General features: G+C 33.9%; 1 protein-coding gene across 1 annotated transcript; it reads right to left on the minus strand.

Annotated features, from left to right (window-relative positions):
* Window positions 1-1,093: 1,093 nt before the first annotated feature.
* Window positions 1,094-2,890, minus strand: LOC145074643 (uncharacterized). The gene is made up of 2 exons (XM_079020986.1): window positions 1,395-2,890; window positions 1,094-1,308 (listed from the first exon to the last, which is right to left on the minus strand). Exons 1-2 carry the CDS (start codon window positions 2,041-2,043, stop codon window positions 1,283-1,285), a joined length of 675 nt encoding a protein of 224 aa, XP_078877112.1. The 5' UTR covers window positions 2,044-2,890; the 3' UTR covers window positions 1,094-1,282.
* Between the last annotated feature and the right edge of the window lie 19,891 nt (window positions 2,891-22,781).

A 22,781-nucleotide genomic window follows, 5' to 3' on the forward strand; every position in this document is an offset into this window, starting at 1 on the left:
CTTACATATCAATGTACTTTCCATTGACTAAGGCTCTAGTATGCATTCAAATGAGAACTCATAGAACTCACATACGCAATTAACTCAATTGGAATGGCACATTGTAAACCTCAAGTCGTGTGCTAGTGATGATCTATAAGGTTTATTCTTGATTTGTTCTTGAAACCTTTCAAGACCATTAAGACTCCCACTGACTCCTTGACATATAAGATTCTCTTATCAAGAAACATTTCTCGACAAAGCAAATATTCAAGAGTTAGTGTAGTTCTTATCAAGACAAAACACTTCACATAATTGGTCCTAGTTGGTCTTTGTCTTATCCAAGACAGCACAACTTTCCAATTTCAAATGTGCAAGAATAAGAAAACTTTTCCAAATTCCACATTTGATGAGTGTTATAAACCTACTTAAGACTTGTCACTCAATGTCATAATCTTGGAGTATGACTCTAAGACTTGATATTGGAACGAAGTATGATTGACTCTTTGATTTAACCATTTCTACAATTCTCGATTCCTCTTCTTAGACATGCAAATGCACTAAGACTCACTTAGAGGATCAATTGAGATATGGTTCTTAATCATTAAGACTTCATCATAAAACACAATAAAAGGTAGTCTCCCTTCTTCTTAGAATGGAGAAACTTTTATCTTTCTGCCTACTTGATTCTTCTTTATTCGTTCTACTATTCATTGAAACTCTTTCAATCAACTTAGAATTACACTTAATCTTATAAGTATAATCATATTTACTAAACTTTAGTAAATCATGACGAATATCTTTTTCACTCTTGTGGTGGACTTGATCAACGCACAACCTAGTGTACTTGATCTCCTAGTCCTTCAATTGACACTTTGCCAAAGAATTAGTCTAAGTTTCCCAACTGTGAAAGTTTTTTTCATTCATCATACAATACACATTGCATGATTCCAAGTTTCTGTCCAATTGAAACTTGGGCGATGAGAAACTCTCCCTATTTAGTAAACTTTTGACATTTCCACAAATAACATAATTAAGAGTCAAATCCATTTTGCTAATAATAGAAGTACACAAACATCAATTTTTCATATATTTCATCGTAAGGATAAATAAATAAGATAAAATCAAAATTCATTTTATTGCAGAAAAATTTGTCCTTACAATGCAATTCAATTGAAAAACTATGTTATTATATATTTCTTAACAATCTATTCTAACTCCAAGTAGTAGCTCAAGAATCCATTCTTCAAGTAATGCGATTGAAATCCATATCTTCATGATTAGATTCAGCTCACTTCTTCCCTCAAGCTTCCTCTCTTTTCTTCGATCCTACAAAACATCAAAATGTAATCTTATCACATCATGTATTAAGAATCTAGAATAGGAACTCAAAAGAGTTAGATAATGGATTTTACCTGAAGCAGAGCCATACGTCTTGACTCTCCCATCTCTTAGATCTATCAGGTAGTTAGGGCAGCTTCGTCTCCAATGCCCCTTCTCTTGGCAATAAAAGCAAATGGACTCCTTTGGCACAGCACATCGGACAATCACAGACTTAGTTCTTTCTGCACTTCCAATGTCGCCAGTGTCCATTGAAGTTTGGGAGTTTGATTCACCAGACAAGTTTGCTTGACCAGCACGCCAAATCATTGCTGATTCAGCAGCTATAAGCAAATAGGTGAGATTAATGAGGGTCACGTCGTGATCCATCATATAGTACTCTCTAACGAACTCACTATATGATTCAGGAAGTAACTGAAGAACCCAGTCAGCAGCCAACTCGCTTGAAATCTCGACACCCAACATGCTTAACCTATCAATGTGTGACTTCATCTCTAAGACGTGTGCACACACAGGTTTCCCATCTTCGTGTTTACTTGCCAAAAGGGCTTGAGTGAGCTTGAACTTTTCAAGCCTTTGAACTTGTGGGTCAGGGAGAACGATTGGAGGAGGTGGAGGAAGTGAAGCATGACTCTTATTTCCTTGATCGTATCTCGGAACGTCATCTTCATTTGGAAAGCTTGTTCCAAAGGATTTGGGAAGACCATTGTAAGATTCAGTCATCTACAAAACGGGAGAAAATTCAAGTTATGTTGATCAGAATTCTTGATGTAACACCCAAATGAAACATCAAGCTAGGATCCAACACAATATTCTACAACCTAGAAAATGGATGTCGTAATCTAGTTGCAGAATATTTGAAGGTAGGTAAATGACGATTTACCAATTTCCACCATGAAAAACGAAAGGGAAGATTAAGTTTTAAATGAATTGAAACTCCTAGATCTATTGAACTTTTCAATGGCATGTTTAATCTCGATTATGCCCTACTATTTGTGACCGGGATGCCGAGGATCACAAATAAGGTGTGAATAACCATACGAATCACGTGGTGCACCCAATGCTACTATCACCTAATCAATGTGTCGATTAGCCACACACGCTCCATTGATCTATGACAAACATCGAGTCACCTTTCGCTACCAATGTCATCCCCAAATTAGTGTGCCGGTTAACCACACACGCTCCACTAACGTTTGACAGGGGTACGAAGTGTAATTCTATGGATTAGCATACAATTTCATATTTTTCCTAAAGTAACTATGATTTGGGAATTTGAAAAAGCATTTAGTTACTTTGTACTTCATTATACTTATAATGGAAGGTTTCTGTCCTATCCTACCCGTTCGGCTAACAACCATCCACTAGTCAAGAGTGCGGTGGGTAAGAGTGGATACCCATTCAATCGCCATTTTATAGGCAATTTCCTTAAACACCCCTTATAGACCAGCTTCGTGAATGAGGCCTACTAACGGTAAGACTGACTGATTACTCATACATATATAATATTAGACTTTTAATGTTATATATAGTATAGGGTGTATTTTACACTTTTAAAATACTAGGTGGTTTAATTTAGTGAATTATACTTTTAATTTAATTAAATGTAAACCAAAACTTTATGGATTTATTAAATCACTTTTAATTATACATGTTAATTAATTAATAAAACCATAAGGGTGTGATTCGAACTTTTTCAAATTACTAGGGTTTTAGAACTCAACATTTCAAAATTTAAACTTTTAATCAACTTTTAAACTCCAAAACTTGAGGACAAGTTTTGAAACTTTTCAAAACATAAGGGATCAAATAACAAATAATTCAAATTAACCAATTAATTTCATAATTATCTATATTTGACCTAATCTTATTTTAGTCACTAGATAATTACCAAATAATTTAAAATAATCCATATTTATCATATAAACAGCCAATATTCAAAATATTTGAAATTATCTATTGTTTTGGCATGGATAAACACTTTATTAAGATAAAATTCGGATTTTAACTTCATAAAACAAATTAAGCATCAAGTCCAAGTAAAAACAGCAGCCAAAACCCGAAAATCCCTCTGTCTGACCCCTGGACTCGCCGAGTCAGACAGACTCGCCGAGTTCATCCACTGACTCGCCGAGTTAGGTCGGGCAGAAGCCAAAAAAAACGTTTTTCAGTAAATAATTCTACATAGCATCACATACAGCTGAAACCAATCAAGGCTCTGATACCACTGATGGGTTTTATGCATAAGAAACAATCTTATGTGCTCATACAAACCCTAATGCTTGGATCTAGGTTTCTCTATTGTACATGCTTTGAATCCAAGACTAATAAACTTAGATCTAACATATTATAAACTGAATTAGGGTTTAGAGAATTACCTTTGATTGTTATATAGCAATAACAATCAATTCCTTGCTTGGATTGGCTTTAAAAAGCTTAGTGCCTCAAGTGCTGCACCTCTAATGGAGTCACAAACACCTTATGCAACTTGGATGAAGAGGAGAAGAAAGGAGGCTGCCCAAAAACGACTAGAAACCCTAGAGAATCAGTTTTCCATGTTTTTGGGGCCTAAGGGGTCCTTTATATACTTGTGTGGGCTGCTAGGGTTTCAGTCAAAACCCTAATGGACAGCTTAAACTCTAAGCAGCCCATGGAACCTTCTGGATAAGGCCATGGACGAAAATATGATGGGCTCCCATCATAATTTCGTTCACCCCTTGTTCCTTTAGCATTCCTTAGCCCAATAACTCAATTATCCAATAATTTCAGTCCAGTCCCCTAAATTTAATTAATCTCTTTTAGCCACAAAATTAATTCTTAATTAATTCTTGACTAATATTAATTAAACAATATGATTTCCCCTTTAATATATTATTCTCATAATATATTAATAAATCATATTTAAACCTCTCTCTTCTTAATTCATCCTACATATTGCTATGGTGAAGGCAACCCAAAAGGACCATGCTCATAATCGGGTCAAGTACATACCAAAATAGTTATGGACTTAGACACTTATCCAACATTTATCTCATGTGATGTGATGTGATATGTTTATGTGCTATTATATGTTAGTGGGCGAGGCCCTATGACAGGCGAGGCCTAAGTGAAACAGATCTGTAACCGAGCGGGGCTCGTAGCCAGGCGGGGCCTGGAGCGGCGGGGCTGTTGTAGCGGGCGAGGCCCAGGATAGCGGGGCGTGGCCCATTATGTGCAATATGTGGTTATGCATGGTATGTGGTAGGGTGGGGAACTCACTAAGCTTCGTGCTTACGGTTTTCAGTTTTGGTTTCAGGTACTTCCGGTAGCGGAGGGAAGAGCTCGGGGTGATCGCATGACACACACCATAGATTAGACAGCCTGGGAATGTCTACTCTGATAACGAACATGTATTTTGGAAACTAGTACTCTGTTTATGTTTTGAAATGATGAATTTGCTTAAAGTAATGTTTTATTAAAAGAAATTTTTAGCCTTGAATTTTGGGACGTTACACAGATTGATTTCTTGGACATCTAATTCAGCAAACAATCGACTTAACCATGAAAGTTTAGTTTTCACCCTTCTCATTGAACGATATTCAGCCTCAACTAAAGACAAAGAAATTGTTACTTTTTGTTTTAGATTTCCAAGAAATAGGGGTTCCTCCAAACATAATATAATAACCACTGACTGATCTTCGAGTGAGAGGGCAGACTGCCCAATCTGAATCACAAAAAGCTTCTATCTTGAAATCATCCTTATTATTGAAGTATAATGCCTGAGATAGTGTCCATTTAATGTATTTAAGGACATGTATAGCAGTTGTGTAATGCGCTTTAGAAGGCGTTTGATTGAACTAACTTAAGTATTGCACAGAAAAAGCAAGATCAGGCCTGGTGTGTAGCAAGAAATTTAGTTTCCCAATTAGTTGTCTGTATATAGTAGGTTCTGGAAAAAGATCATCCATGATAGGAAGAAGTTTTAATTGGGAAGAAAGAGGAGTTGAGACAGATGGAGAATCATCCACACTGTAATCATGAAGTAGTTCTTTGATAAACTTGCTTTGATGAACCACCATTGCACCTTGAACTTTATCAAATTCAATGCCCAAAAAAAATGCAACAATCCTAAATCTTTTATTTTGAACTGATCATGCAAGAAGGATTTTAGACTTTGAATTTCATTAAGGTCATCATTGGTAACTAAAATATCATCCACGTAAATTGCCACAATTGTGATGGAAGATGCAATTTTTTTGAGAAACAAAGAGTAATCATTTGGAGAATGAGAGTAACCTTTAGATCTTAATACAGTAGAAAGTTTTGCATACCATTGCCTTGAAGCTTGTCTTAAGCCATATAGGGACTTTTTGAGGTGACATACTAAGGAAGGAGAAGTAACTTCATGTCCAGGTGGCAATCGCATATACACCTCCTCATGTAAATCGCCATGTAGGAAGGTGTTATTTACATCAAATTGACGAGTATCCCACTTGCGTTTAACATCAATAGCAAAAATACTTCTGACAGTGGTAAATTTGACCACAAGAGAAAATGTTTTGTGAAAATCTATGCCCTCTTTTTGGGTAAACCCATTAGCTACTAGGTGTGCCTTATAACGCTCAATAGAACCATCAAATCGATGTTTGATTTTGTAGACCCAACAACAAGCAATTGCCTTTTTTCCTTTAGGAAGCTTTACTATATCCCATGTTCCATTAGCATTTAAGGCATTGAGTTCATGTTGCATAGCTTCTTCCCATTTAGGGACTCCTTTTTCTTGGTGATAAAGTGTAGGCTCAGTCTTAAAGCTTGCCACATTGTAAACATTAGACATGTGAAAGGCTAAATGACAAGTGGCTGGAATGGGAACAACTTTAATGCAAAAATTAGTAATAGTATGACAACAATATGAATTGGGATCATATGTGAATGCAACATTGCATACATAATCTTGTAAGTGCATTGGGGGAACATGTGGACGTATAGATCTTCTTGATTGAACTTGTGAAATAGATGGAATATCAATTGTATTAGAATTGTCATTTGGAGATGCAGATTGAGGTTCATGAAAAGACTCATTATCTGATGGAACTTTGGGAATATGTGAAGGCAAAGAAGAAGATGAGGGAGCTGGATGAAGAGCATGTAAAGGAAAAAGATGTTCAAAAAATTTAACATCTCTTGAAACATGAATCTTGTTAGTAATAAGATTCAATACTTTGCAAGCCTTTTGACCGAAAGGGTATCCAATGAAAATGCATGGGTTAGCTCTAACCATAAATTTGTCTCGTGCAACAACAAAAGAAGAGACAAAGCATAAACAATGAAAGGCTTTGAGAGAATGCAAATCAGGTTTAGTCTGATACAAAACTTCAAAAGGAGTTCGATCTTGTAGAACTTTAGAAGGAGCTCTGTTGATAATATGCACAACATGTTTTACACATTCTCCCCAATGTTTAACACCAATGCTGGATTGAAAGTATAAGGCTCTAGCCACCACTAAAATGTGTATGTGCTTACGTTCAACAAGACCATTTTGTTGAGGTGTATAAGGGGTGGATTTTTGGTGAATAATGCCTTGTTGTTGAAAATAAGCCACCCCATCATTGCTAGAACCAAGTTCTTGAGCATTATCAGATCTTACACATTTGACTTTGACATGAAATTGTGTTTGAACAAGAGTAACAAAAGCTTTAATCAAAGAGAAAGCATAACTCTTATGATTGAGTAGATAAAGCCATGTTTTCTTGTAAAATCATCTAGAATTGTAATAAAATACTTATGACCATCATGTGTAGCATGTTTATGAGGCCTCCATACATCAACATGAATGAGATCAAATGGAGCTTTGGAAGTGGAAATGGTATGTGGAAAAGATAAATGTGTTTGCTTAGCTTGAGCACAAATCAAAAAAGTTTGAATAGCATCATAAGTATACTTCATGGGAAGTTGCAATGAACATTTTAGTTTGTCTAAAGAAACATGACCAAAGTGATTGTGCCATAACATGACATTTGAATCAGAATGAAATACATGAGATGAAGGAAATGAACTAAAAACAGAAAAATTGTAAGATAAGTTCTGTTTGAGATGATATTACTCAAACAAGAACAAATTATTGATTCTTTGTCCAATAGCCCCAAAAGCTAGTTTATTCTTCAATGATGGGTCCTGCATGAGACATGTCTCATCAGTGAATAGAACAAATGTTTGTAACTGAGTTGTGAGTTTAGATATAGAAACAAGATTGTATCTAAAAGATGGAACATATAAAACGTTTTTGAGAACAATGGATGCATAAATTTGAACATCACCATAATGTGTGATGAACAAAGTTTGACCATTAGGAAGCCCAATTGAATGGGGCTGTGAGAATTGATTCAAAGAAAAGAACAATTGAGAGTTAGAACACATATGGTCAGTTGCACCTGTGTCTATAATGAATGAAAGATGTGGTTGAATGATTGAGAATTAGAACACCTATGGTCAGTTGCACCTGTGTCTATAATGAATGAAAGATGTGGTTGAAGAAATAAAGAGGATCTGTAAACATTAGCCACAAAATGAGAGTAGGAAAAAGAGTTACCATCATTGTGCATAGCACCCTCAAGAATAGAAGAATTGGACTTACTAGATGAAGAGGATGAAGGATTGTGGTGACTGAGGGGTTGCATGAGTTGAGCATATTGTTCTTGAGATATAACATGGGATGCTTCAGTAGTAGCCATTTCAACAGCAAACTTTGGTTCCTCCTTCTTAGATTTTATGAACTTAAAAGTGGATGAAAATCCTATCAAGCGATATCATTGAGATTTTAAGTGACCTGTCTTCTTGCAATGTGTGCAAACAAGTGATTTTCTCAAGTTGTTAGAAGAAGAATCGGTAGCAGCATGCATTGCAATTGTATCAGGATGAACAAAAGCAGGTAAGTTAATTTCTCTTTGTCTTTCCTCTTGAATAATCATCGAATAGATAGTAGACAAACTTGGCAAAGGTTTCATCATAAGTATTTGTACACGAAGGATTTTGTAGGTGTCATTTAAACCCATGAGCAACTGACTTAGTCTTTGATTATCAAGATATTTAGCAATACCTGTAGCAGCAGCACATGAACAATCAGGCATGACTTGAACAATGCGAAGTTCATCCCAGATTTTACTCAATCTTGTGAAATAAGTAGAAAAGTCATCAGTTCCTTGAGATAAAGAATACAATTGTTGTTGAGTTTGGTATATTAGAGCTCCATCGGCCTACTCATAGCGATTATTAAGCTCATTCCAAATGTCTGCAGCTGTTGGAAGAAAAATAAGACTCTCAGCAATATTACGATGAAAAGAGTTGAGTATCCAGCTGATAACCATAGAGTTAGACTCTGGACCAGTTTGCAAATAGAGGTGAATCAACAGAAGGTTAGGAAGTATATCCATCAACAAAAGTTAATTTGTTCTTTGCAGATAAAGCTATCACCATGGAACGTTTCCAAGTAGAAAAACCGATGTCAGTAAACACATTAGAAACGAGAGAATTGCTTGGATTATCGGAAGAACCAAGATAGAAGGGATGAGATACATCGATGATAGTAGATTGAGTTATGGTCGGATTAGATTGAGACATTATGAAATCGAACTAAAAAATCCCCAAATTGAATTGAAACCGAACGCAAAAATCCCCAAATTGGATTGAAATAACAACTGAAAAAATGATTCTAATTGTAAGAATCAGACACAAGTTGAAGATTGATTGCGGAAGAACAGATCATAATATTGATACCATGTTAGATTCAAAGATCAAGAAAGAATCAAGAACCAAATGAAGAATGTAAGAGAGAGAGACGTTCATGATTTTCTCTGTATTCATTACTAATAAAAAAAAGAACTAAATATATACTTATGTATAGACACAAACCAGAGCAACTCATTAATTAAGTAGAAATTACTAAACTACCCTTCTAACAAACTACTAACGGAACATAAACTAATTCTACCTGAAATAGTATGATTAACATAAAATGGGTTAAAAATTTATAAAAAGTAAAAATAAAAATAGTTAGTAAAAGTTGAACTCACGCAACTTTACTTCAAATACACATTTTCTAACGTACTTAGTCAAATATACATTCTCTAAAATATTTAGGGACTTTGTGTATAAATTGAATTACTACTTTATAATTTAATATGTATGAATTAGATTAGTATTCACAACTCTTTTGTATGTAAATTATATACAATTAAATCAATGATCATAAATGTTTTGTGTGCCACTCTTATGGTATTTGAAGCTCCACCTAAGACCACATCATTAGTATTTACATCAAATTTATTTTTAATTCAAAATATAAACATATTTTTAATTTTAAACCCTAATTTTCAAAAAAAAATGTTCATTTAAATTAAACAATTTTTCATCCACTACATTGCACAGGTTTCTGCTAGTTAGATAAAAAGGAGATTACAAGGTGAAGTACAATGGATTATCAGCCCATAAATCTCATATCAACTCCCTTCCTTATGTGTCTTTATTCTTAATCCATAAAAAAAAGCTAAGAACTTGGCTTCGAAAGTTAAACAAGTTGTTGTTTAGCTTTCGAAATCATAAACAATGTCTTTCATATATAATTAAGCTAGCTTCTTTTTTTAACTTATTACAATGTAGTGTTTGATGATATAATTAAATCCTTAAAACAAATTATAAGCTAAATTAGAAAAGAAAGATTTTAAAAACATAGATTTAGATACTTTATCAATAAAACGGAGATTACAAGGCGAAATACAATGGGTTATCAACCCATAAGTCCCCGATCAACTCCCTTCTTCATTTAGTTTTATTCTTTATAAACAAAAAAGCTATGAACTTGACCTTAAAAGTTAAACAAGTTGTTCTTTAGCTTTCAAAATCATTAATGATGTCTATATCGCATATAACCAAGGTTGTAAAAATCGTTTGACGGTAGCTCGGAGGTCAATTGGTGTTAAGCGATTAATTAGATTAGACGGCAATTAATCGGGGACACCAAATTACTAATAAATTTATTTAAATAATTAATATATCCTAAAAAATAAGTATTTGAAAATTTAAAATATTGAAAATTTTGGTATAATATTTTAAATTTGAAATTTTGAAAACTTGAAAATTTATAAATTAAAATTTTTTGGAGTAATATTTGAAAATTTAAATAATTCCTAAGACCGCCGAGGACCGCCAAAGACCGCCAAATCCGAATTTGACTAATTTTCACCAAACACTCTAATCGTACTTGGTTCAAGGCCGCCAAACGATTAATTGCCGATTAATCAGCCGCCGAAACCGATTTCTACAACACTGCGTATAACTAAGCTAGCTTATTTTTTAACTTATTATACTTTACTGTTTGATGATATCATTAAATCCTTAAAATTGTTTATAAGTTAATTTATATAATATAGATTTTTAAAAAATATTTAAGATATTTTATTGATAAACTAGCTCAAAATTATATTTTTAATTCGTTTGTTTAACACATCATAAATATTATAAGGAGTTTTATAATGGAAAAGAAGATTATATGGTTTGTAAGCTCTGAAGTTTTTTTTCTTTTTTCTCATCGTCTTAATTAATTTAAATGTTCGTTATTTAAATTTCAATAATAAAAGAAACATAGAGATGTGCCTGTTTCAAAAGAAGAAAATGTTGAAATCTACGAACCAAATTTTTAAGCTTCTTATAACAAGAATATCTTTTAGTACATTTCGGGTCTTTAAACCAAGCCCAATGAAGGCTTGGCCCCTTCCTCACTTGTAGCTAACATATAAAAAGCATTATGTTAAGCCAGAAAGACTTTTAATGGGCTGCCCTCCGGTCAAAAGCCCAGCCTCTTTTGAGCTTTTATTTTAGACGGTTTGACTAGGGGCGAGCATGGTGCGGTTCGGTACAGTTTATGATCAAAATCGAACCGAAAACCACAACTTCGATTTTTTGAAGTTTAGAAACCACACTGTTAGGTTTTTATGCAGTTCGGTTTTTGCGTTTTTTTTTCGGTTTTTTCTTTACGGTTTTTTGCTAGTTTTTTTTTATTTGGTTTTAATTTTGCCTTTTTACTAAAACTCAGGTAACTCAACGAGTTACTTTAACTTGGATGAGAAACGTTAATCATTTTTTGAGAAACTTTATGTAGAGATGAAGAGCACCAAATTTTTCATCCCCAACAATGTGCGACTCCTCAAAGATGTGAGTTAAATGTCATACACTTGACTCACTTATATGAAATGTGAGAATGGTGAAGGTTTTATCTCAAATGCGACGATGGATACTCTTATAAGGCTGACAAAATTAAAGCTCAATTGATATCTTGGAGATGAACCGATATAACCACCACTTGGTTTGAAATCAAATAACATAACCACTCATCCAACATGCTTCTAATGTTTGAATATAATACGAATTAAATATAATATTTGTTTCACGGTTACATACGATAATATCAATCAATGTATTCATTAAAATAATACTATTATCACTAGTACTTTTAATATTAAAATGTAAAAAAATATAATAAATATTATTTTTTCTTGTAAATATCACTATATATATGCTTAAAAATATACAGTCATTATCTGATAACCTAGATATTTATATTTATAGAAATTTTAATTGTCATGAGTTCTTCGTTCTTACAAATATCAACACTTAATATATATATATATATATATATATATATATATATATATAGGTTCAAATGTTCTTGACACCTATTGTGTGCCCGTAAGCACAAATCTGGACCAACGGATGAAATAGAATCAATGATCTTCATATGAGGGTCTATGATATTAAAATAGGGTAACATGTATCATATAATTACATAAATTTCAACATAAGGGTATTTTGGTCAATTAATCTACACTAAAAAAGGAAATTTCCAGATTTTAAGGGATAATTAATACCCTTATTTTTTAAAAATCTGAATTTTTTAAATTTAATTCAAATATAATTTTTAATAATATCTGATTTCATTCTGTTAGAATGACATAAAAATCAACCATAAACTAGTAAATATATTTTTGATTTTATTCTTGCAGAATATGATTATATTCAATATTTATATATATTAACATGCTTAAAGAATTATAGAACATATCATCAACACTAACATTTTATAAAGAATACATGTCTTCTTGCACTAATAATATATCAAATAATTACGTTGTATGATTGTAATACAAAGAACATTCTTGAATAATAACAAAATTCTGAAAGAATAACAAGTGTAATTCTTTAAAACATAACAAGATTCTTAAAATGTGAGTGTGATCAATCTTTGATTCATTCTTCAAGCATTTCCTATCATGTCTTCAAACCATTCTTCAATCAATTCCTATAAAAAATGCAACAAAAACTAAGAATGGTTAAAAAAAATATCGTATTCTTTAAGAATGACTTTACTGAACCTGTTCATTCTGTGGAAAAATATCATAGCAAATCTATTACAAAAAAGGCAAACAAAAATTCTAAAAGAATCATTAACTCTAAAGTGCAATTACCATTACTGCACTACCATTATTATATATATATATATATATATATATATATATATATATATATATATATATATATATATATATATGCCATTTTAAATTTTGGCAGAATGCATACAATATTTTAAATTGGCAATGTGGGTTGTAATTCTGATAGAATATAGCAAACATTGAAAAATTGTAACTTATTCTAATAGAATGTAATCTTCAAAGTATAAATTTTGATAGAATGTAGTAAACATTAAAAAAAATGTAATTTACTCTACCAGAATGTAATCTTCAAATCAATATATTCTAACAGCATGTTATTTTACTTATCCTATCTTGCAATGTTTTTTTTTTATTTTTCCTGTCTTGACAAATAAACTAATTGACATATAAATAATTAACCAAAACCATAATCGGAAGACATGAATAAAAAAAATACCTAGATTTCACCGGAGAAGAAGAATCAGCGACCACCACCACATCCTCTCCACTTCCTGACCTGCTTCGATCGAAGCAACTGCCCCACCCCGCTGCTTCTCCCTTTGTTCTTCGGTCTAGTCACTCATCGAAGATCGATACCTGCTCCCCTCGCTTTCTTTCTCTTCTGTTTCCATCGATCAAGGCCTATGAAGATTCGACTTCATCGTTGATTTCTTTGCCCCATCGGAACCCCTCCTGCCCTCTGATCGAACCTCTAGCACATCTCCCCTTCTACGGTAGCCCAAAATCTCCGAAACCCCACTGAATAGCAGGGATCAATGCTGGGAAAACGAGAGGGAGGATAAATCGATGTAGACGTGATTAGCTAGGGTTTTTTCAACAGATTTTGACTGCATCCCATATTTAAAGGAATAATAAAGAACATATTAATTATCTACCATATTTAAATCTGCCAAGATTACTATAATACCCTTAAATGATTTATTTAATAATTAATTATTTCCTGAATTCTTATTGGTGCACACAGACACACAGTAGTTGTCAAAAACATTTGAACCTATCTCTCTCTCTCTCTCTCTCTCTCTATATATATATATATATATACACACACATACACATAGAGAGAAAGAGAGAGAGAGAGAGAGAGAGAGAGTTAGGTTCAAATGTTTTCATTATATATTGTGTGCATGTATGATTGATTATGGACCAATCATTTTAATTATTTTAAAAAAGTAATTAATGCATATTAAATGCTGAAGATGTAATTAATATCCATTATATCTTCAACATGTAATATGTATTAATTACTTTATTAAAATAACTAAAATGATTGGTCCACAATTAATCATAAATGCATACAATAGATAGTGAAAACAAAATAACCTAACCATATATATATATATATATATATATATATATATATATATATATATATATATATATATATTCGGTGTGGTTCGATTTTTTGTGGTTTTTGCAAGACTAGAAACTGCATCGCATCGCACCGAACATTTTTGGCTCTTGCAAAACTAAAACCGCACCATCGGTTTTCATTTCGGTTTCGGTTTACGTGGTTTTTTCGGTTTGCGGTTAGGTTTTTCTCACCCTTAAGTTTGACCGATTCTTCAACGGATGATTTTTAATTCATCCACCTATTTAAATTTATTGATGTAGATTTTTTTAATTGTTTTTTAGAATAATATACACTTTAATGTTCTATTTAACAAAAAATAATGATAGAATCATCACTCCAACAATGTTCTAGTAAAAACAAGAATTTTAATTTTGTAAACTTGAATACATATTGTTGTTTTAGTTGTTTCATATGGTATTTTAATGGAGTGTATAGCTGATATCATTGACTTTGATTTGATTTGTTTCCATAATACCAAATAGTTCATTGTGTGGCCTTGTTATGATTTTGGTGTTAATTATACAACAACGTACAATGTGAGGTCATTTGGCAAGGCTTATTTGAAGTTTTAATGTATTTTTTGTGATAACTTTTCTGTCCTTTGTGTCTAACTTTTGTTTCTGATTTGCAGATGGAATCAAGTACACCTTTTGAGTTCACTTAATTTGTAAGAACAGTTGAAAATATATAACTACAAAAATATGATTTAGATAATTATCTTAAAGAGCGTTGTTATATTCGTGGTAGAGATTGGTATCGAAGTCTCTGTGGTTTGAAAAGAAAGAAAAATGCATGACCATTTGTTTCACATCATCTTTAATGTGTTTTTCTAGTTTCAGTTATATTTATTGTTTTTGTGTTTATACATTTAAGAAAGAGAAGCAACAAATGAATATCAATCTTCCCATTCCATGATAAGTAAGTTTATTTAAAATGGTAAAAACTTGATTTTTTTTTTCTGTATTTTTTTCAAGTTCAACAACGAACTCTCTAAAAGCGAACGAACCAACGAACTATGCATCAAATAGATGCATAAGTTATTTTTTTGTACATTTCAATCAGTAGTCCAGCCTTATGGAACGATGTTTCACTTCTAGCCTCCTCAAAAATTGGATGAATTGTGAATACTTTTTCTTCTTAATTTTGATTTCAATTTCAATTTCCTATTCTACTTTCCCATTCATCCTGTACGTGTTCTAACTATCAAAACATGTACATTCATCTATGACGATAAACATATATCCTCATTGATTGTTGGATGATTCAATGGTGTAGATCTTACTGGTATGCATCTCTAGAAATCTATTTTTTACTTCATTGTTCCTTTATTTACTGAATCAATTAGGTTTCAATACATTTTCGTTTTGTTGCAAATTACCGAGTTTGGGTAATTTCTAGTGGTTGTATTTAACAATGAGATTTACTAAGTTACAATCGAACACATATTATCTTGAAAACACATTGACTCTTTGCTTATTGTAGTAAGTCTTAAATTCTCTTAATGGCTTTGGAAACCTTAGCTGGTAATAGCTCACCCCAACTGTTCGACAAAATGTCTTAAAGAATGTTAAAAGCCATATGGTAATTGTATTGACTCTTAATGTAGTTTTTGAGTGAAATGCTAGACTACCACTGTCTTTACTACATAAAAAATATGTATTATAACCAATGACTATGTTTTGTTCCAGCTTCTACATCTTGAATACTAAATACCAACAAAATTAGTCCAATTTATTATGATTTTGGAATCAAAATCATTCATTTTATCCATTTGGATTTTGGAATATGTCAAAATATTGGTAGGGCCCTAATCACCACAGATCAAATTTTGTCATACCAAACACTACAGTTGCACAAAAGAAAAGGAAAGAGTCAAACCAAACATGAGTTTATTAAAATGACGAGAAAAAGTTGGTGATGCAACAAAAATATAAAGAGAAACATAATTGTACTAACAAACTGGCATATTTAAATACAAATAACAACACATGTATTGTTTTGAAACATTAAAATGATAACATTAATAAAAATAATAAAAGACCATAACTAGTATAATAATATGTTACAATCAAAATCTCACCTGGTACTATTTTGTTTATTTATGTCACGATTTTCTTTTCTCTCCTCAATATTTTTGCCTAAATTTCTATGTTTTTTCTTTCCTTTACCATATTTGCATTTTCTTTTATTGCAATCACAAATTTCAGAATTCTTAACTTTTGTAGCTCTTTTGGGAAAGATGAAAGAATGAATACTACTAGAAGTGGTCAAAATCTTAGCAGACCTCGATCCTATTATCACTAAAGCTTACATCTCCTCCGATTGTGGATGGTTCATGGATGGTATACTTATACTTATTATGTTAACATAAATATATTAAATAAAAATATGAGTTTAGTTATTAGTTCTTCCTATTTTTCTTATATAGTGTTACATCTGGCCAACAAGGAAACAAAATAACATACAATATGATGATTAATTACATAGAAAATGTATGTTTTATTTAAGAAAAATTTATATACATCTGTATCTAAAATCTTACAACTGTTATTAGCCTCTTGGTCCAAAAGGTCGCACATCAGACGAAAGAAGAATAATTGGTTTCAATTATTCTTCTTACTCATTGTTCTCAACTATCAAAATATTGGTTTAATTTTCATATGAAAATTACTTGGGATTTGGCTACTTTGAGTGTTGATTATTAATCTTTATCTTGGTAATTTGATAAAACAGAGGTTGATTATTAATCTTTTTCCCACTATATCCTTGCCCCTTCATGTTTATATTTTTTGCTTTTTGTTTAATTCTTTTGTAATGTAAACAAAGCTGTGATTCTTTTTCACGACAAAATCTATATATGTTTGGCGTGACTGTCTCCCGTTTTTTAAATAGAATATGAAATATAAAATCAATTATTTTTTACTAGAGCTTGATCTCATTCAAACGAATTAGTAACAATGTATATGCATATGCATATGTATATGAATATGTCATATACTTATTCTTATGCATATGCATATTCATATACTTATTCATATGCTTATGCATATGAATAAGCATATGAATATTTGTATACATATATGATATGCATATGTCATATAATTATTCTTATGCATATACATATTCATATAATTATTCATATGCATATGCATATATTTATTCATATAACTATGCATAAGCATATACATATTTACTCTTATCCGTATGAATGTCCAGATGGGTTTTAGACATAAGATATTTCCTATGTGCACATACAACCCTATAGCTTGGATCTAGGTTTCTCTAATTGAACATGCAATATATCCAAGACTTTCATGGCTAGATCTAATGTAAACTAACAATCAAAACATATGAAAACAGATCTAGAATAATACCTTGAGTTACTTGCTTGAAAACCTTCTTCTTCTTGGAGCTTAGAGTCACAATTGTCACTCCTCTAATGACTTACAAACACCAACTAGCAAGAAGATGATTTGAGAGAGGTAAGGAAGAGGGAAATCGGCTCTAGGGTTACTCCAATAACAAGGTTGGCCGATTTCCACAACCCCAAGGGTCTATTTATATTGTGAGCTCCTAGGGTTTCACCCTAAAACCCTAATTGGATAACTTAGCCTCAAAGCAATCCAATATCCCTTCTAGATAAGGCCTTGGACGATTTCTAGGTGATCCACATCCCTAAAATCGTCCACCCCATATCCATAAGGATTCTTAGCTCAAAATACAACTATCACACATTTGACAGTTTATACCCCTTTCTTCAATTAATCTCTTTAAGTCACCAAATTAATTCCTAATTAATTTATGATTTATATTAATCAAATAATATTATTATTCCTTTAACATATTATTCTAATAATACATTAATAATAATATCTCTTCTCTCTATATAAATCACCTTGTCAAGTTGCTATGGTGAAGGCAACCCAAAAGGACCATGCACAATCGGGTCAAGTACTTACCAAATATAGTTACAGCCTTAGACACTAATCCAATAGTCTCCCACTTGGATAAGTCCAGTAACTATAAATGCAAACACAATCCGATTAGCAATCGTAGCTCTCAAAGACGTTGTCAACTCTGATCTTATCAGTAACATGTCATTTAGATAAGGGATCGTACAGTCCTCTGTTTTGATATCGTGCAGACGATTTCATGAAACATTGTCATAATTATTGTCCAGCAACTATTTTCTTGATCTTAGATTTATTTGACATAGAACTTAATTGAATATATCAATTCAGTCCTGACCGGGCCCGACACATAAGTCAAAAGAAATCATCGAGCGGCCGTGATATCGCTTTTACCTTCTTAGAATAAAAGTAACAGATAAACTTCGACTTATATGCATTTACTTATCGACTAATCAACTATACACAACAACGCGTTTTATGACATCAATTTACTGATGCGGTCTCGCATTATCAATGTACAACCAATTAGTAAATAATAAACCATATATTTAGGTTTTAAGACCATATGATATTATCGTCTTGCGATCACCCCAAAGTGATTCCAGCAAGCGCGGGTTTATTCCAATGCTCAAAACTTGTTCATAAGCACTCATGAACATTGCAACAAACCTTTGCTATGTCTAATACCATTTAGACAATCTACACACCAATTCATGACAATCTTCATTCATACCATATGATATTTAGGTTTTAAGACCATATGATATTATTGTCTTGCGATCACCCCAAAGTGATTCCAGCAAGCGCGGGTTTATTCCAATGCTCAAAACTTGTTCATAAGCACTCATGAACATTGCAATAAACCTTTGCTATGTCTAATACCATTTAGACAATCTACACACCAATTCATGACAATCTTCATTCATACCTACTTCCAACATATGAACGATTGTGGACAGTTTGAATAATTCGATTATTCTTAATATACTCAATTATTCTGGAAGTCAAAACATGCAAAGTGAAACAATAGCTAAACAATTAACATAAGATAGTAACTTTACTTATAAACAATAATCTTTTATTTAATCATCAAATGTCAATTACATTTACCTATTACATGTTTCTAAAACTATCTAATCTAAACCAATATCATCCTTCAGCCCAATACTCCTAGCATGCTGCAAGTGCTTAACCCTGCTCAGTCCCTTCGTAAGTGGATCTGCTGGGTTATCTTCTGATGATATCCTCTTAACCACGAGGTGTCCTTCTTCTACTTGATGTCTAATAAAGTGATATTTTCTGTCGATATGCCGAGATCTACCATGATCCCTCGGTTCCTTGGTCAAGGCAACCGCTCCTTCATTATCACAGAAAATTTCCATGGGCTCCTTTATAGTAGGCACGACTCCAAGATCGCCAATGAAGTTCTTCAACCATATTGCCTCCTTTGACGCTTCACTCGCTGCAATGTACTATGATTCGCACGTTGAATTAGCTACAATTTCCTGTTTGGAACTTTTCCAAGTTACCGCTCCTCCATTAAGGGTAAATACCCATCCCGACTGCGAACGGTAGTTGTCCCTGTCGGTCTGGAAACTGTCGTCACTATACCCTCGCACCTTTAAGTCGTCACTCCCTCCGAGGACTAGAAACCATTCCTTGGTCCTCCGAAGGTACTTAAGAATGTTCTTGACTGCAATCCAATGCGCTCTTCCAAGATTCCCTTAATATCTACTGACCATGCTCAAAGCAAAGGCCACATTAGGACGAGTACAAGTCATAGCATACATGATTGATCCAACTGAGGAAGCATAAGGTACTAGGCTCATCTCAGCTATATCGGCTTCGGTACTCGGACTTTGAGTCTTACTCAACTTTGTATTACTTTGTATCGGTAGTTCTCCCTTCTTCGAGTTCTCCATACTAAAAAGTTTTAGTACCTTATCTAAGTAAGTATTCTGACTAAGTCCAATTAGTCTCTTACTTCTTTCTCTCACTATCCTTATTCCCAAAATATAGGAAGCCTCTCCGAGGTCCTTCATAGCGAAGCACTTCCCAAGCCAGGACTTTACCTCCTACAGAGTCGGGATGTCATTTCCTATGAGTAGTATGTCATCGACATACAAAAAGAGAAAGCTAACTATGCCCCCACTGGCTTTGACATATACACATGATTCATCTTCGCTTCGTACAAATCCAAACTCTTTGACTTTCTCATCAAAGCAAAGATTCCATCTGCGAGATGCTTGCTTAAGTCCATAAATGGAATTCTCAAGCTTGCACACTCTATTTGGATGCTTCAGATCGACAAAACCCTCTGGTTGAGCCATGTAAACATCCTCAGCCAACTTCCCATTAAGGAAAGCGGTCTTGACATCCATTTGCCATATCTCATAATCATGAAATGCTGCAATGGATAGCATTAACCTAATAGATTTTATCTTAGCAACTGGTGAGAAGGTCTCATCATAGTCAACTTCGGGAGTTTGAGTAAAGCCCTTCGCCACCAGTCGTGCCTTATACGCGTGCACATTCCCATCCACGTCGGTCTTCTTCTTGAAGATCCATTTGCACCCAACCGTCTTACGTCCGAGCACATTGTCAACCAAATTCCAAACTTGGTTGTCATACATGGACTGAATCTCATTGTCCATCGCCTCTTTCCATTTTGCAGACTCCAGGCCTGCCATGGCTTCCTTATAGCAATTAGGTTCATCTAGATTTATTAGTGTACTATCACTAATATACGTGTCCCCTTCGGTACTATTATGAAAACCATACAACTGGGGTTGAACTCTAACTCTTTCGGAACGTCTAAGAGGTAAGGACTCGCAATTTGTTCAACCGGAGTTTCCTCCTCGGGTTGAGCACCAGCGGTAGAGGTTCCTTTATCACTCGACTCTTGAATCTCTTCAAGATCGATCTGCCTCCCACTGTCTCCTTGCTACGAAGACAACATTGTCACTCGGTCTATAGAAGAGATATCCAAAAGATTTCTGTGGGTAGCCGATGAAAATACATCGCTCACTACGAGGTTCGAGCTTGTCATGAGTTTCTCGTCTTACGTAAACTTCACAACCCCAAACCTTGATATGTGCCAACGAGGGAGCTTTCCCTGTCCACATCTCGTGAGGTGTTTTGGCAACCTTCGTTGTAGGGATTCGGTTAAGGATATGGGCGGCAGTCTCTAAGGCATACCCCCAAAATGAGATAGGTAGTGAAGCACGACTCATCATAGAATGAACCATGTCTAACAAGGTTCGATTGCACCTTTCTGCCACACCATTTAACTGCGGTATCCTAGGTGGCGTCAATTGCCAAACTATTCCGCATTCCTTGAGATAGTCGTGGAATTCAAGACTTAGGTACTCTCCTCCTCGATCGGATCGAAGCATCTTGATCTTCCTGCCCAATTGATTCTCCACTTCATTCTTGAACTCTTTGAACTTTTCAAATGTTTCAGACTTGTAATTGATCAAGTAAATATACCCATATCTACTATAATCATCGGTGAAAGTCACGTAGAAGCGGTTTCCATCCTTTGTGGTGGATCTAAAGGGCCCGCATACATCGGTAATTATGAGATCCAATAAACCCTCACCCCTCTCACAAGTTCCAGTGAAGGGTGACTTGGTCATCTTTCCAAGTAAACAAGATTCGCACGTGTCATCTTCCCTAAGGTCGAATGACTCCAACACTCCATCCTTCTGGATTTGGGCTATGCGTTTCTTGTTGACATGTCCAAGATGACAATGCCACAAAGATGCTTTATCCATACTATTGGAAGAATCCATACACAACACATCATTTCCTAGGTTATCTACAACCATAACAGTTTCATAAATTCCATTACAAGGCATTGCTTCAAAGTATAAAACACCATTTATATAAGCATAAATAGAACCATTCATATTATTAAACGAGTATCTAAATCCTTGTCTAAACAAACCATGAAATGAAATGATGTTTCTTGCCATATCTGGCGGGTAGCAACAATTATTTAAATCTAAACCTAATCCATTACTAAGCACTAAAGAATACACTCCAATCTTGGTGACATGCGACGATCTTCTGTTTCCCATGATTAGATTTATTATTCCTTGCTCCACATCTCTATCTCTTCTTAGTCTCTGCAAATCAGAACAAATGTGGTAACCACATCCTGTATCAAGGACCCAAGAAATAGTATGATATGAATTATTAGATTTAATTATGTATATACCTGCAAAAGATGGCTTGATCTTTCCATCCTTGATGGCTTGCAGATATTCTGGGCAACTTCTCTTCCAATGCCCTATTTTGTGGCAATGATGGCACTCTGCCTCCTTCGGGTTAGGGTTGGGCTTAGCAGGATCAACCTTGGTCCCACTAGAAGAGGAACCATCTTGGGACTTTCCCTTGTGGTGGCTCTTTGACGGAGCCTTCCTCTTCTTGCCCCTTCCCTGCCCTATAGCCAAAACAGGAGCAATGGTTGGTGCGGGAGTTGGTGCAACAGACTTGTCCTTTAGGTTGCTCTCAGCAGTCCTTAGGAGTCCTTGGAGTTTGCTTAGGGTGACCTCTTCCTTGTTCATGTGGTAGGTCATCCTAAATTGGTTGTAGCACGAAGGCAAGGAGTGAAGAACAATGTCGATGGCCAAATCCTCCCCAAAGTTAACATTTAACTTGCGAAGACGATCAACATATCTTTGCATCTTTTGCAAGTGCACGGTTAACGATTCT

The sequence above is a fragment of the Lactuca serriola genome, chromosome 9 (genome assembly GCF_051521515.1).
Source record: "Lactuca serriola cultivar US96UC23 chromosome 9, Lser_US96UC23_V15, whole genome shotgun sequence".
Taxonomy (NCBI): Eukaryota; Viridiplantae; Streptophyta; class Magnoliopsida; order Asterales; family Asteraceae; genus Lactuca; species Lactuca serriola.